General features: G+C 45.6%; 1 protein-coding gene across 1 annotated transcript; it reads left to right on the plus strand.

Annotated features, from left to right (window-relative positions):
* The first annotated feature begins 7,423 nt into the window (after positions 1–7,423).
* LOC125365291 (DNA-directed RNA polymerase II subunit GRINL1A-like) lies at positions 7,424–8,673 on the plus strand. The gene is given in 3 exon segments (XM_048365287.1): positions 7,424–7,799; positions 7,801–8,282; positions 8,284–8,673. Coding segments are annotated over 3 exon segments (1,107 nt in total). The 5' UTR covers positions 7,424–7,451; the 3' UTR covers positions 8,561–8,673.
* The last annotated feature ends 3,861 nt before the right edge of the window (positions 8,674–12,534 follow it).

A 12,534-nucleotide genomic window follows, 5' to 3' on the forward strand; every position in this document is an offset into this window, starting at 1 on the left:
AGACTGGTGAGAACAGAGACTATGGGGCTCTGAGTGCCACATGCTGGTTCTGGGAGGCAGCAGGGGAGAGGGAGACAGCTGCTGCCCTCAAGGTCAAAGATGCACGTGGTGTAAAGCTGCACGTTGAGAATGGGCACAATGGGCTGTGTGGTGTGGGAGGAGCATTAAACTCAGTCCTGGGGGAAGCAGCTTCATAGCTCAGGAAGTGGAGCTATAGGCAGGGGTCAGTGAATGATGTATTTAGTGTTTGCAGAATACTGTCAGTCTCAGAAAACAGCTGGAAGGGAGAGTGGGAGGGGCTTCACAAGGGCACCTGGATTGACTCTCAGAACATCTTTCAAACTGCGGTGAGGGCAGCTCCAGTTTGGCCTACTCTTCAAGTATTGAAACTGTGACCAGAGATGAATGCTGGACAGGAAAGTGGATAAGAAGAGAACGCGCACAGTGCTCGGGCCCTGAGTCCAAGGCCCAGGACTGGCCAAAAAAAAAAAAAAAAAAAAGAAGAGAACTCGCTAGAACTTATAGGCACAGGAAGGAACTTCCTGAATATAGTCCCAAGGGCACAACAAATAGGGGAGAGACTCAACAAATAGGGGAGAGACTCGACAAATGGGACTACTACAAATTAAAAAGTTTCTGCACAGCTAAGGACATAGCCACCAAAATAGAAAGACAGCCAACCATATGGGAAAGGATCTTTACCAGCACAGCAACAGGCAAAGGCCTAATATCCGTCATCTACAGAGAACTTAAAAAAACTAAGCCCCTCCAAGCCCAATAAACCAATTAGGAAATGGGCAAAGGAGCTAAAGAGACACTTCACAAGAGAAGAAATAAAAATGGCAAAGAAACATATGAGGAAATGTTCAACATCCCTTGTAGTAAAGGAAATGCAAATAAAAACAACCCTGAGATACCACCTCACTCCAGTTAGAATGGCCTATATTCTGAACTCAGGAAACAACAAATGCTGGAGGGGGTGCGGGGAAAGAGGAACCCTTCTCCATTGTTGGTGGGAGTGCAAATTAGTACAACCACTTTGGAGATCAGTATGGAGGTTTCTCAAAAAGCTCAATATAGACCTACCCTATGACCCAGCCATACCACTCCTAGGCATCTACCCTGAACAGCAGGTCCCAAGATATCAGAAAGACATTTGTACTTCCATGTTTATTGCTGCACAATTCACAATAGCCAAAATATGGAAACAACCCAGATGCCCCTCCACAGATGAATGGATCCAAAAAATATGGTACCTATACACAATGGAATACTACATAGCGATTAGGAATGGTGAAATATTGTTATCTGCAGGGAAATGGTCAGAACTTGAACAAATAATGTTGAGCGAGACAAGCCTAGAACACAGAAAACAAAAGGGCATGATCTCCCTGATATATGACTGTTAAGATGGGGTGATGGAGAGACAGTAGAGACCAGGTCTGTGAAACCAAAAACTGCTTGTCAAATGGTATTTCCCACAGGATTGGGTCAGCGACCCAACATTATGTAACTAAAACCAAACAACTACTCAACATATAAAGGTCAAAAATTGACCTCTCAGTGGAATACAATAGCTCAAAAGCTATGTATGTATGTTCATCTAAGACTACTGTCGACATATTGTCTAAGGTTGACATTACATTTAAAGCCCTAGGCGAATTTTCTTTGGCATATACCACGTGGCTACTGTATATTTCTTGGTACATTGTGTATTGTATATATGTCTGCCTGACCTAGGGAAGGGAAAGAAAAACAGGGTGTAAGATATCACAAGAAATGTACACACTGCCCTACTATGTAACTGTACCCTTTTTGCACAACACCTTGTCAAAAATTTTTTGTTTAATTAATAAATGAATTTTTTAAAAAAGAAGAGAATGCAGCCGGCCTGGCCCTTTGCTCCTTGCTGTAGGCCTAAGGTTAAGAGGAAAAGCAATGACTGTTTCTTGCCAATGATTTGAGTTTGTGTGCGTGTGCATGTGCGTGTGTGTGTGTGCATGTGTGTGTGCAGGCATATGTGGGCTTGAACTCAGGACCTGGGCACTATGGTGTAGCTTTTTCACTCAAGGCCAACACTCTATCGCTTGAGCCACAACTTTACTTCCAGATTTGGGTGGTTAATTGGAGGTAAGAGTTTCATGTACTTTTCTGTCCAGGCTGGCTTCAAACCATGATTTTTCAGCTCTTAGCCTCCCAGAATTAATTTCTTTTTTTCTTTCTTTCTTTCTTCTTCTTCTTCTTTTTTTTTTTTGGGGGGGGGGGCCTTGAACTCAGGGCCTGAGCACTGACTCTGGCTTCTTTTTATTCAAGGCTAGCACTCTGCCACTTGAACCACAGCGCCACTTCGGGATTTTTCTGTTTATGTGGTGCTGAGGAATAGGGCTTCATGTATACGAGGCAAGCACTCTACCACTAGGCCATACTCCCAGACCAACCATTCTCCCAGCTTTGGAAAGCTTAGTTGCTTAACCCTTCTCTCCTCTGGTCCCCCTTCTCAAGAATACTCCCTTGACTGCATGCTAGTGGCTCATGCTTGTAATCCTAGCTACTCAGGAGGCTGAGATAGGGAGGGTCTTGGTTTGAAGTCAGCATAGGCAGACAAGTTTGAGAGACTTGCAATTAATTAGCAAAAGGCCTTGAGCAGAAAAAGCTAAGCCTGAGCATGAGGTCCTATACCTCATTGAGCCCAGTGCTGGCATGCACATACACATAGACATACAGAGAGAGTCCCTTGGTTAAGCACATAATTTCACTTCCAACCACTTTTCCTCTAGCATTCCACAGCGTGGACAACAGATCCACAGAAGGAGTGAACAGAGGAATGAGGTGAAAAAAGGAAGAGGTTGATTTGTTACCATGTAACCACTGTATTATATAGTGGTTATATATTATATCTATATCTATATAATGACACTATCATTAAGGATGGTTGGAGAGGGGCACTGGTGGTTCACACCTGTAATCCTATCTGTTCAAGAGGCTGAGATCTGAGAATTACAGTTGGAAGTCACAGGCTGGATAAGAAAATCTGTAAGACACTTACCTTCAATGAACCTCCAAAAAGCTGGGAGTGGAGGTATGGCTTAAGTGGTAGAATGCCAGCTTTGAGTGAAAGAGCTGTAAAGGACAGCACCCAGGTCTTGGGTGTAAGCTCTAGCACCAGCAAAAGAGAGGAGGGAAAAAAAGAGAAAGTTGTGGCGCCAAGCTAGTCCTAAACTAGATGTGTCACTGACAGCTGCATTCTGGGTCAGGTGGACTTTCTGAGTCCATTTAACATCTTTTTCTCTGGGGAAAAATGTGTTTTGCCTCTGAACAATAAAGTTATTCATAAACCCTTTAAATAACCAGCTTAGAATTGAGAACTGCTTCTGTAGAAGTATTTAGGTAACACTGAGTGGGAACATGAAGAAAGAAGAACACAGTGGGCTTGCTCAAAAGTTTCCAACAAGCTTTTGAAGCAAAGACAGGAAAAAAATGGAAAGAGTCAAGCAAACCTGGGTTTAAATCCTGCCCATACTTCCTGGCTTGAGTCCTGGCTTCAGGTATCTCTTGGTTTTTATTGTAAGATTAAAAACAACAACAACAAGAGGCAGCCTGGCACTAATGGCTCATGTATGAAATCCTAGCACTCAGAAGGCTGAGATCTGAGGATCGTGGTTCAACGCCAGCACAGATAGAAATGTCATTGACATTCTTATCTCCAATTAACCACTCAAGAGCTGGAAGTGGATCTGTGGCTCAAGTGGTAGAGCACTAGTCTTGAGCAACAGAAAAGCTCAGGGACAGTGCCCACACCCTGAGTTCAAGGCCCAGAACGGGTACAAAGTAGAGAGAGAGAGAGAGAGAGAGAGAGAGAGAGAGAGAGAGAGAGAGAGAGAGAGAGAGAGAGAGAGAGAGAGACTAGGCACAGTCTATAGTCCTAGCTACTTGAGGTAGCAACCTGGGAATTACAGTTCAATAATGAGCCCAGGAGGGGCTGGGGATATGGCCTAGTGGCAAGAGTGCTTGCCTTGTATACATGAGGCCCTGGGTTCGATTCCCCAGCACCACATATACAGAAAACGGCCAGAAGTGGCGCTGTGGCTCAAGTGGCAGAGTGCTAGCCTTGAGCAAGAAGAAGCCAGGGACAGTGCTCAGGCCCTGAGTACAAGGCCCAGGACTGGCAAAAAAAAAAAAAAAAAAATTAAAAAAATAATGAGCCCAGGAAAAAAAGAAACACAGGTCCTGAAACTCCATCTCCACCAATGGCTGGGCATCGTGTTCCATCTACCATCCAGCAATAGAGGGAAACTCAAATAGAACATCACAGTCTAGGCAGGCTAGCCTCAGGGATAAAGGAAGACACGATTCCAAAATTAACACCAAAAGGATCTATGGAATGGATCAAGTTATAGAACAAGCTACTTAGCAAGCACTAGGGCCAGAGTTCAAACTCCACTATAACCAACCAACCAAACAAGCAAAGAAGGAAAACACAGTAATAACTTACCTCACAGAGCTTTAGAAGGGATTGAATGAGAGACTGTTTGTCTTTATCATTTGGCACATGGTCCAGCATATAATTGCTACTGGAATACAGGCCTTACAATGTTTCCAAAATGTCCTCTTTCCTGTCCACATAAAAGTCTAGCACCCAGGATCTTCTCAAGTCTCTGGAGGGTCTAATGCTCAGGGCCCAAATGCCTGGGATTTCATAGGTCCGGTCTGGCCACTCATCTGTATCTGCCAAATAAAGGCACATGGTGAAGGGCAGAGAAAGGAGATTTACAGCACTTCTATTCATTTTCAGCTATCTTCAGGGCACAGATATAAATGATAGGTTTTCCTCAAACTTTTTTTTTTCCAGTCCTGGAGCTTGGACTCAGGGCCTGAGCACTGTCCCTGGCTTCTTTTAGCTCAAGGCTAGCACTCTGCTACTTGAGCCAGAGCGCCACTTCCAGCCTTTTCTGTATATGTGGTGCTGGGGAATCGAATCCAGGGCTTCATATATACGAGGCAAGCACTCTACCACTAGGCCATATTCCCAGCCTAAATGATAGGTTTAAATAGACAAATAATTAGGGGCAGGAGGGGGGAAATATGCATATTTCAACAGTCCTGGCAGGTGCTCAGGATTGGCTAGGTGGGGCAGGATTCTGAAGACATTGTTATCACTGTCATCCCTGGAAGGGAGAAATCTGATTCCCAGGAGATTATCCTGCTCCGAGATTCTTCATCATTATAGGTAATTGTCTCCCTTGGGACTGGGGTCTGTCCTGCAAGGCTCTGCTGATTTTTTACAGGTAGCCTTATCCCATGTCTTAATAAAGATGTTACTAAGCAGTCTTGTCCTTTCTGGAAGCTAAGGTGACTGTGAAGTAAATGATATATAAAATGGAGGCAGGGACTACCAAGCTTTCCTCTGCTCTTGCTTAATTTGTGGGCCCAACTTTCTTTCTTGGTGGCTGGTGGTGCTTTTCCACAGAAGTAGTATTTTAAACATCTGTTCAAGCTTATTAAAGAGAGACCTCCCCTGGCCTTCCCTAAACAGACACTGGAAAGGACAGAGAGGAAAAGGAGCTAGGGTCTGCGTGTCCCCAAGGATCAGAGTTTCTGTAGAGGTGTGTGTCTGTCACATGTATGTCCTGTGTGTGTCAGATGACAATGTAGCAAACAGCTGCCAATTCTACCTGTCACTGGGACTCTGGAGATTTCCCCTCCCTCTCAGGTTCCATTACTCAGCTCTTTGCCATCCCGGCCTTATCGCTTAGCTGTCTGCCCTCTGGCCTCTTCTCTTTGTTTACCAACTTGGCTGGCTTTCTCCTCTGGGAACAAAGGAGGTGTCCAGTTCGGGGCAGTGCCTGGCTCCAGCTACCCTACCCACCCTTCCTTCCCCCTTCCAGGAGGGGGTACCCCATCTCAGACAGGCCCCTTTGGTCATCTGAGACCTCTTCCCACACTTCCAGGGAGAGGGGAGACTGATTCTTTTTCAGTTGGCACACCTTTTTTTTTTTTTTTTCCCTCTCTCTCCCACTGTCTGACCCCCATCCCAGTCCCCAATGAGGCCCCTGAAGCTTTACTTGACTAGGCTGGAGACAGCTCCTCTCTCCATTGTCTGGCCAGGATTTGGAAGCTCTGGTTTCCATAGCAACCCCTGGGCATTTAATTAAGGGAGGAGGCCTTCATCTCTTCCTGGCCCGGCAGTTCCAAATCTCAGCCTGAAAAAGGATACCCTGAGGGGGCGAGGGAAAAAGTGTTGTCCTCCAATATAGCACAATGGAGGCTTTTCCCAGCCCTCCCCCCACCCCCACCACTTCTATCCCTATCTCACCCCAAAGCAGGCTGGGAGACTTCTCAGAGCTATTAGAGCAAGCACCCTCCTCTCCAGGAAATAAAAGGTTGCAAAAGATGCCTGATTTGCTGAAAGCTGACCCTCTCCAGCCAACACACCTGGCTGTTCTGCTTGCTGGGTTATTGGAGTAGAGATTTAGGGTGGCCCTATATATCCAGTTTCTTCACTATAGGATAGGTTTAGAACCCAAGTACTGGTGGCTCATGCCTATAATCCTAGCTGCACAGGAGGCTAAGATCTGAGGATTGTGGTTTGAAGTCAGCCTGGGCAGAAGTCGGTGAGATTCCATCTACAATTAACCAGCAAGGTGCAAGACTGGAGGTGTGGTTCAAGTGGTAGAGCTCCACCTTAAGTGAAAAAGCCAAGTGAGAGCCTGAGGCCTTGAGTTTAAGCTTCAGTATTGGCACGCACGCACGCACGTGCACACACACAGAGGTTTGGAGGCTCTATGAACACCTGAAAGTTGAAAATAAAATGTGAATATCACTTCATTATTTACATTATTTATTTATTTTTCTCCTGGATACTGGGGACATAGCTTTCATTAGATCTTTTTTTTTTTTTGGCCTGGGGCTTGGTTTTTTCTGTTTACATGGTGCTGAGGAATCGAACCCAAGGCTTCATGCATGCTAGGCAAGCACTCTACAGCTAACCCACATTCCCAGCCCCCCTTCATTAGATCTCCAAAATCAATCACAACCTCAGCAAGGCTTCTAGTGCTACCATTTGCAAGAAGCTAAGCTAGCCTTTTTTTTGGTGTGTGCCAGTTTTGGAGCTTGAGCTCAGGGCATGGTTGCTGTCCCGAGCTTTTGTGCTCAAAGCTAGCACTCTACCACTTCATCCACAGCTCCACTTCCAGCTTTTTCTGGTGTTTAATTAGAGATAAGAGTCACAGGGGGCTGGGAATATGGCCTAGTGGCAAGAGTGCTTGCCTCATATACATGAAGCCCTCGGTTCGATTCCCCAGCACCACATATATAGAAAATGGCCAGAAGTGGCACTGTGGCTCAAGTGGCAGAGTGCTAGCCTTGAGCAAAAAGAAGCCAGGCACCTGCCGTGGGGCCTGCAGAGGAAGCCGACTGCCCGGCGCCGCCTCGTCAGCCTCAGGTCCCGCAGAATGTCCTCGCTGTCCCGCGGCTTCGAGTCCCCAGCTCCCGAGGACTTGGGGCCGCGGAGTTTGACGGAGCTGCGGGAGATGTTGAGGCGCCAGGAGAGACTTTTGCGCAACGAAAAATTCATTTGCAGATTGCCCGACAAAGGTAAAAAGGTCCTTGGCACTGTTGCCAAACTGAAAGCTGCCATTGCGGAACGTGAAGAGGTTAGAGGAAAAAGTGAACTGTTTCATCCTATTAGTTTAGACTATAAGCTAAGGCAAAAAGCGATCGCAGGAGTTGATGTGGATGTAGATAAGCCCCAGAATTCGGACCAAATACTTGATACTTCATCACCAGTTCCTGGCTGTTCTCCCCGTGGATAGCATCAAGTCATCTGAAACCAGCTCAGAAAAGCAGGGACTTGTGCATCCTGCTCACAAAGGTAGTGAAGACACTCCAGAGGCTGAGCACACAGTGAGCAAGGGCCCTGTTTCCAGCGGCAGAGCCAAGGGACCTTCCTCATCTGGGTCTATCCAGCATCTCTCCCAGCACTCTGCTGCAGATCGCGACATTTCCTTCAGCCTCGACAACCTGCTTATTGACAGTTTACAAAGAATTACACTTGCAGAGCAAGGTGAACTCCATTCAGAAGAAAACCTGAGTGCCGAGAACTCAACAGACCTTTGCAGTGGGACTCCTAAGAAGCCTCATTACATGGAAGTGCTAGAAATGCAAGCCCAAAACCCAGTGCCCCTGACACATAAATTTAAAACCAACATGTTGCCATCACAGAAGAATGACCCAATTGGTCATTGTCAGAGGGGAGAACCCCCCCACCCCATTTCTTCAGAGGAGCCGCAGGGATAAGCAGCATCTTGATGACATCACTGCAGCGAGACTCCTACCACTTCACCATTTGCCTACACAGCTGCTGTCTATAGAGGAGTCTTTGGCTCTTCAGAAACAGCAGAAACAGAGTTATGAGGAGATGCAAGCGAAGCTCGCAGCACAAAAATTAGCTGAAAGACTGAATATTAAAATGCAGAACTATAATCCAGAAGGAGAGTCTTTGGGGAAATACCAAGAAGTAAAGGATGTAGATGCTGAGCAGTCCTCTGATGATGGATTCTGAAGATGGGCACTGGAATAATCTAAGCCTCCAACTGTCGAGATGCTATTATCTTACATCAAACTTCCCAACAAGTATCAAGATCAGTGTTAGACATTGAGGGGAAAATCTCATGAAGTTACACAAAGGTAGCTACAATAGAAAGCCCATTGATCTTTCAGAAGATGATTTTTTTTTTTTTTTTTTTTTTTGGCCAGTCCTGGGGCTTGGACTCAGGGCTTGAGCACTGTCCCTGGCTTCTTCTTGCTCAAGGCTAGCACTCTGCCACTTGAGCCACAGCGCCCCTTCTGGCCATTTTCTGTATATGTGGGGTGCTGGGGAATCGAACCTAGGGCCTCATGTATAAGAGGCAAGCACTCTTGCCACTAGGCCATATCCCCAGCCCCAGAAGATGATTTTTACGTGTTTGAAAAGTTTAATATCTGAGTATTGTGTTTAACCACATAGTATTAAAGTTTTGCAGTATGTTGTGCACTTGTCTGATACTTTAGTATGTAGTAAAGCACATTGGTGGTTTTATTTCCTTTAAGTCATATGAAAGCAGATTGTTTTGCTTTTTCCTTATTCTTACCTCATTGGCATTATTACATGACTTTCGGTGTAATATTTGGTTGTTCCAGGCACCGAAAATGAGTTAGGAAGAAGTGGTTCCTTCCTTTTTTGTAATGAAAAGAGCAGTGGAGGGAATTGTAGGCATGTTTTCTTGGAATTAGTGAGATGTGGGTGTGAAATGCCCCAGAAAGTACTCATAGAAAACACTCCACAAATGTTTGTCTCCTCCTGTCATCTTAGGAAGACTGTTCTTTCTCTTGCTTATGAGTAAGAAGCGATTTGAAGAGATTCTGGAGGAGAGTGGAGAGTCTTTCTAGAGGACTAGATTTGCCTGCAGTAACTGAAGGGGCTGCATTGGGAGTGTCTAGGGTTCACCTGACCCAAGTCCTTTGCCTACACAGATGATAGTTCCATGCATAGAGTTTCGTGTTTGGTAAGGAAAGCATTTATTTTAAAGTTAATTGTCAGTACATCGCTTGTATTCCCCCAAAGAGGCTTTTATAGGCTGCAGAAACTTCTTTTTTTTTTTTAATTTTAATAGCGTTTTTGGTAGAGAATCTATACATCTGCTTTGGGTTTCACTTTTAGCATTATAATACATTCTATAGTGTACATTCTTCTATCATGCAGTGTGGTTAAGAGCAAGGCTTTTAGCCATTTTTTTTCCTTTGGCCAGTCCTGGGCCTTGAACTCAGGGCCTGAGCACTGTCCCTGGCTTCTTTTTGCTCAAGGCTAGCACTCTGCCACTTGAGCCACAGCGCCACTTCTGGCCGTTTTCTGTATATGTGGTGCTGGGGAATCGAACCCAGGGCCTCATGTATACAAAGCAAGCACTCCTGCCACTAGGCCATATCCCCAGCCCCATGCTGCAGAAACTTCTATCTCATATATGTACATGTCATTTTAAATGATTATATATGGTTGTCTCCAGAGAAATTAACACATTATCAGAAAATTCTATTATGTGGAATCTTTAAAAGTATTGAAAAGGAAAATAAAATAGTAATTAGAGCAAAAAAAAAAAAAAAAAGGAGAAGCCAGAAACAGTGCTCAGGCCCTGAGTCCAAGCCCCAAGACTGGCCAAAAAAAAAAAAAAAGAGTCACAGATTTTCCTGCTTGTCTATGCTGGCTTTGAACCATGATCCTCACATTTCAGCCTGTGTGTGTGTGTGTGTGTGTGTGTGTGTGTGTGTGTGGTGTGCATGCACACAGGTGGTACTGGGACTTGAAATCAGGGCCTAAGTGCTGTCCTTGACCTTTTTCACTCAAGGCTGGTACTCTACCATTTGAACCACACATCCATTTTTGGCTTTTTGGTAATTACTTGGAAATAAGAGTCTCATAGACTTTTCTACCCAGCCTGGCTTCAAATCCTGATCCTCAGATCTCAGCCTCCTGAGTAGCTAGAATTTTACAGACATGAGCCATTGGCACCCAGCTCAGGCAAACTTCTTCTTCTTCTTCTTCTTTTTTTTTTTTTTTTTTTTGCCAGTCCTGGGCCTTGGACTCAGGGCCTGAGCACTGTCCCTGGCTTCCTTTTGCTCAAGGCTAGTACTCTGCCACTTGAGCCACAGCGCCACTTCTGGCTGTTTTCTATATATGTGGTGCTGGGGAATTGAACCTAGGACTTCATATATACGAGGCAAGCACTCTTGCCACTAGGCCATTATCCCCAGACCATCAGGCAAACTTCTTAACCTCTCTGTGCCATTGTACTCTCAAATGGCAAAGTGGGGTTCACAAGACAGGTGTTACAGTGGTTACACCATTCTGTTCTGAGAGGGGACTAGGTGGAAGACCTCACACCACACAATGGCCCCAGAGGTGACAGGTCTGCCCAGGCATTTGCCTCTGCCTAATCTGCCTTCCCGCTGCGCCCCACCCAGGCTGCTGGAAAGTGCTCTTGCTCTGATGGGAAGCGGGCAACTTCAAGAGCCTATGTCACAGGGTGGAATTTCCAAGTTCAGGTCATTGAGTTAGCCCAGTTCCTGAAATTCCTGTCTCAAATTTCTCAGCTGCTGCTGTGACCAGATTTCCCAATTTCTGGTCAGATTCGTGTGTGTGTGTGTGTGTGTGTGTGTGTGTGTGTGTGTGTGTGTGTTTCCTTTTCTCTATATTTATAGACTTTGGGAAAAATAAACACAGTTCACACCCGACACCTTCCTGATCTTTGCTCCTGGCCTGGGTGCAGGGCAGTTCTTTTTCTTCTGATGGTTCTTCAACCTTGTTCCTCCGAAACCCACATCCTTACCTTCTTGTGGAAAAGCTCCAGCCTTTTCCCAGCCCATTCTCATCCCTCTGCCCCCCCAACCCCCGCACTGAGGTATGAGATTGTAGCACTGGTCTCCAGGAGCTCCTCTGGGTCTTCTGACCCAGAGGACCCTGCTATCTTGTTTCCTTCTTAGAAGCCTCCCTCAGCCTCCCTCCCTGTGGGACCTTTCCCTCCCTTCGCTTGGCACATCCTGGCAAGGGGACACTGCAGATCCAGATGAACAGAGAACTCTGCACTCACCAATTTGACTCAGGTGTCATTATCAATAAAGAAGTATTGATCAGCCAGGCGCTAGTGGCTCTTGTAATCCTAGCTAGACTGAAATCTAAAGATCATGATTCAAAGCCAGCCGGGGTAGAAAAGTTGGTGAGACTCATTTCCATTAACTACCCAGAAGCCAGAAGTGGCACTGTGGCTCAAGTGGTACCAGCATTGAGTGAAAACAAAAGGACAATGCCCAGGCCCTGAGATGAAGACCCCTGAAATCACACACACACACACACAGAGAGAGAGAGAGAGAGAGAGAGAGAGAGAGAGAGAGAGAGAGAGAGAGAGAAGAAAAAAGAAGCATTGAACAGATGATAATTATAGACTTTTTAAGTGAAATCAACCACAAATAACACAGCATAGTGAATAGAGCTGTTATTCCTTACATCTAGGATCTTTCAGGACACATGAAGATTTTTTCAGCTATGTGTGTATGTGTGTGTGTGTGTGTGTGTGTGTGTGTCTGTCTGTCTGTCTGTCTGCCTGTCCATCTATTTTTTGTGCCAGTACTGGGGCTTGAACTCAGGACCTGGGCACTGTCCTTTAGCTTTTTCTCTCAAAGCTGGTGCTCTACCACTTGAGCCACAGTGCCATTTCTGGCTTTTTGGTGGTTAATCAGAGATAAGCGTACACAGATTTTTCTGCCCAGGCTGGCTTTGAACCTTAATCCTCATATTTCAGGCTTCTGAGTAGTTAGTGTTATAAGTATGAGTCATAGGTGCCAGGCTAGATAGACTCTTAAAACAATGGTGTTGGGGCTGGGAATATGGCCTACTGGCAAGAGTGCTTGCCTCATATACATGAAGCCCTGGGTTTGATTCCTCAGCACCACATATAGAAAAGGCCAGAAGTGGCGCTGTAGCTTAAGTGGCAGAGTGCCAGCCTT

The sequence above is a fragment of the Perognathus longimembris genome, chromosome 1, assembly GCF_023159225.1.
Source record: "Perognathus longimembris pacificus isolate PPM17 chromosome 1, ASM2315922v1, whole genome shotgun sequence".
Taxonomy (NCBI): domain Eukaryota; kingdom Metazoa; phylum Chordata; class Mammalia; order Rodentia; family Heteromyidae; genus Perognathus; species Perognathus longimembris.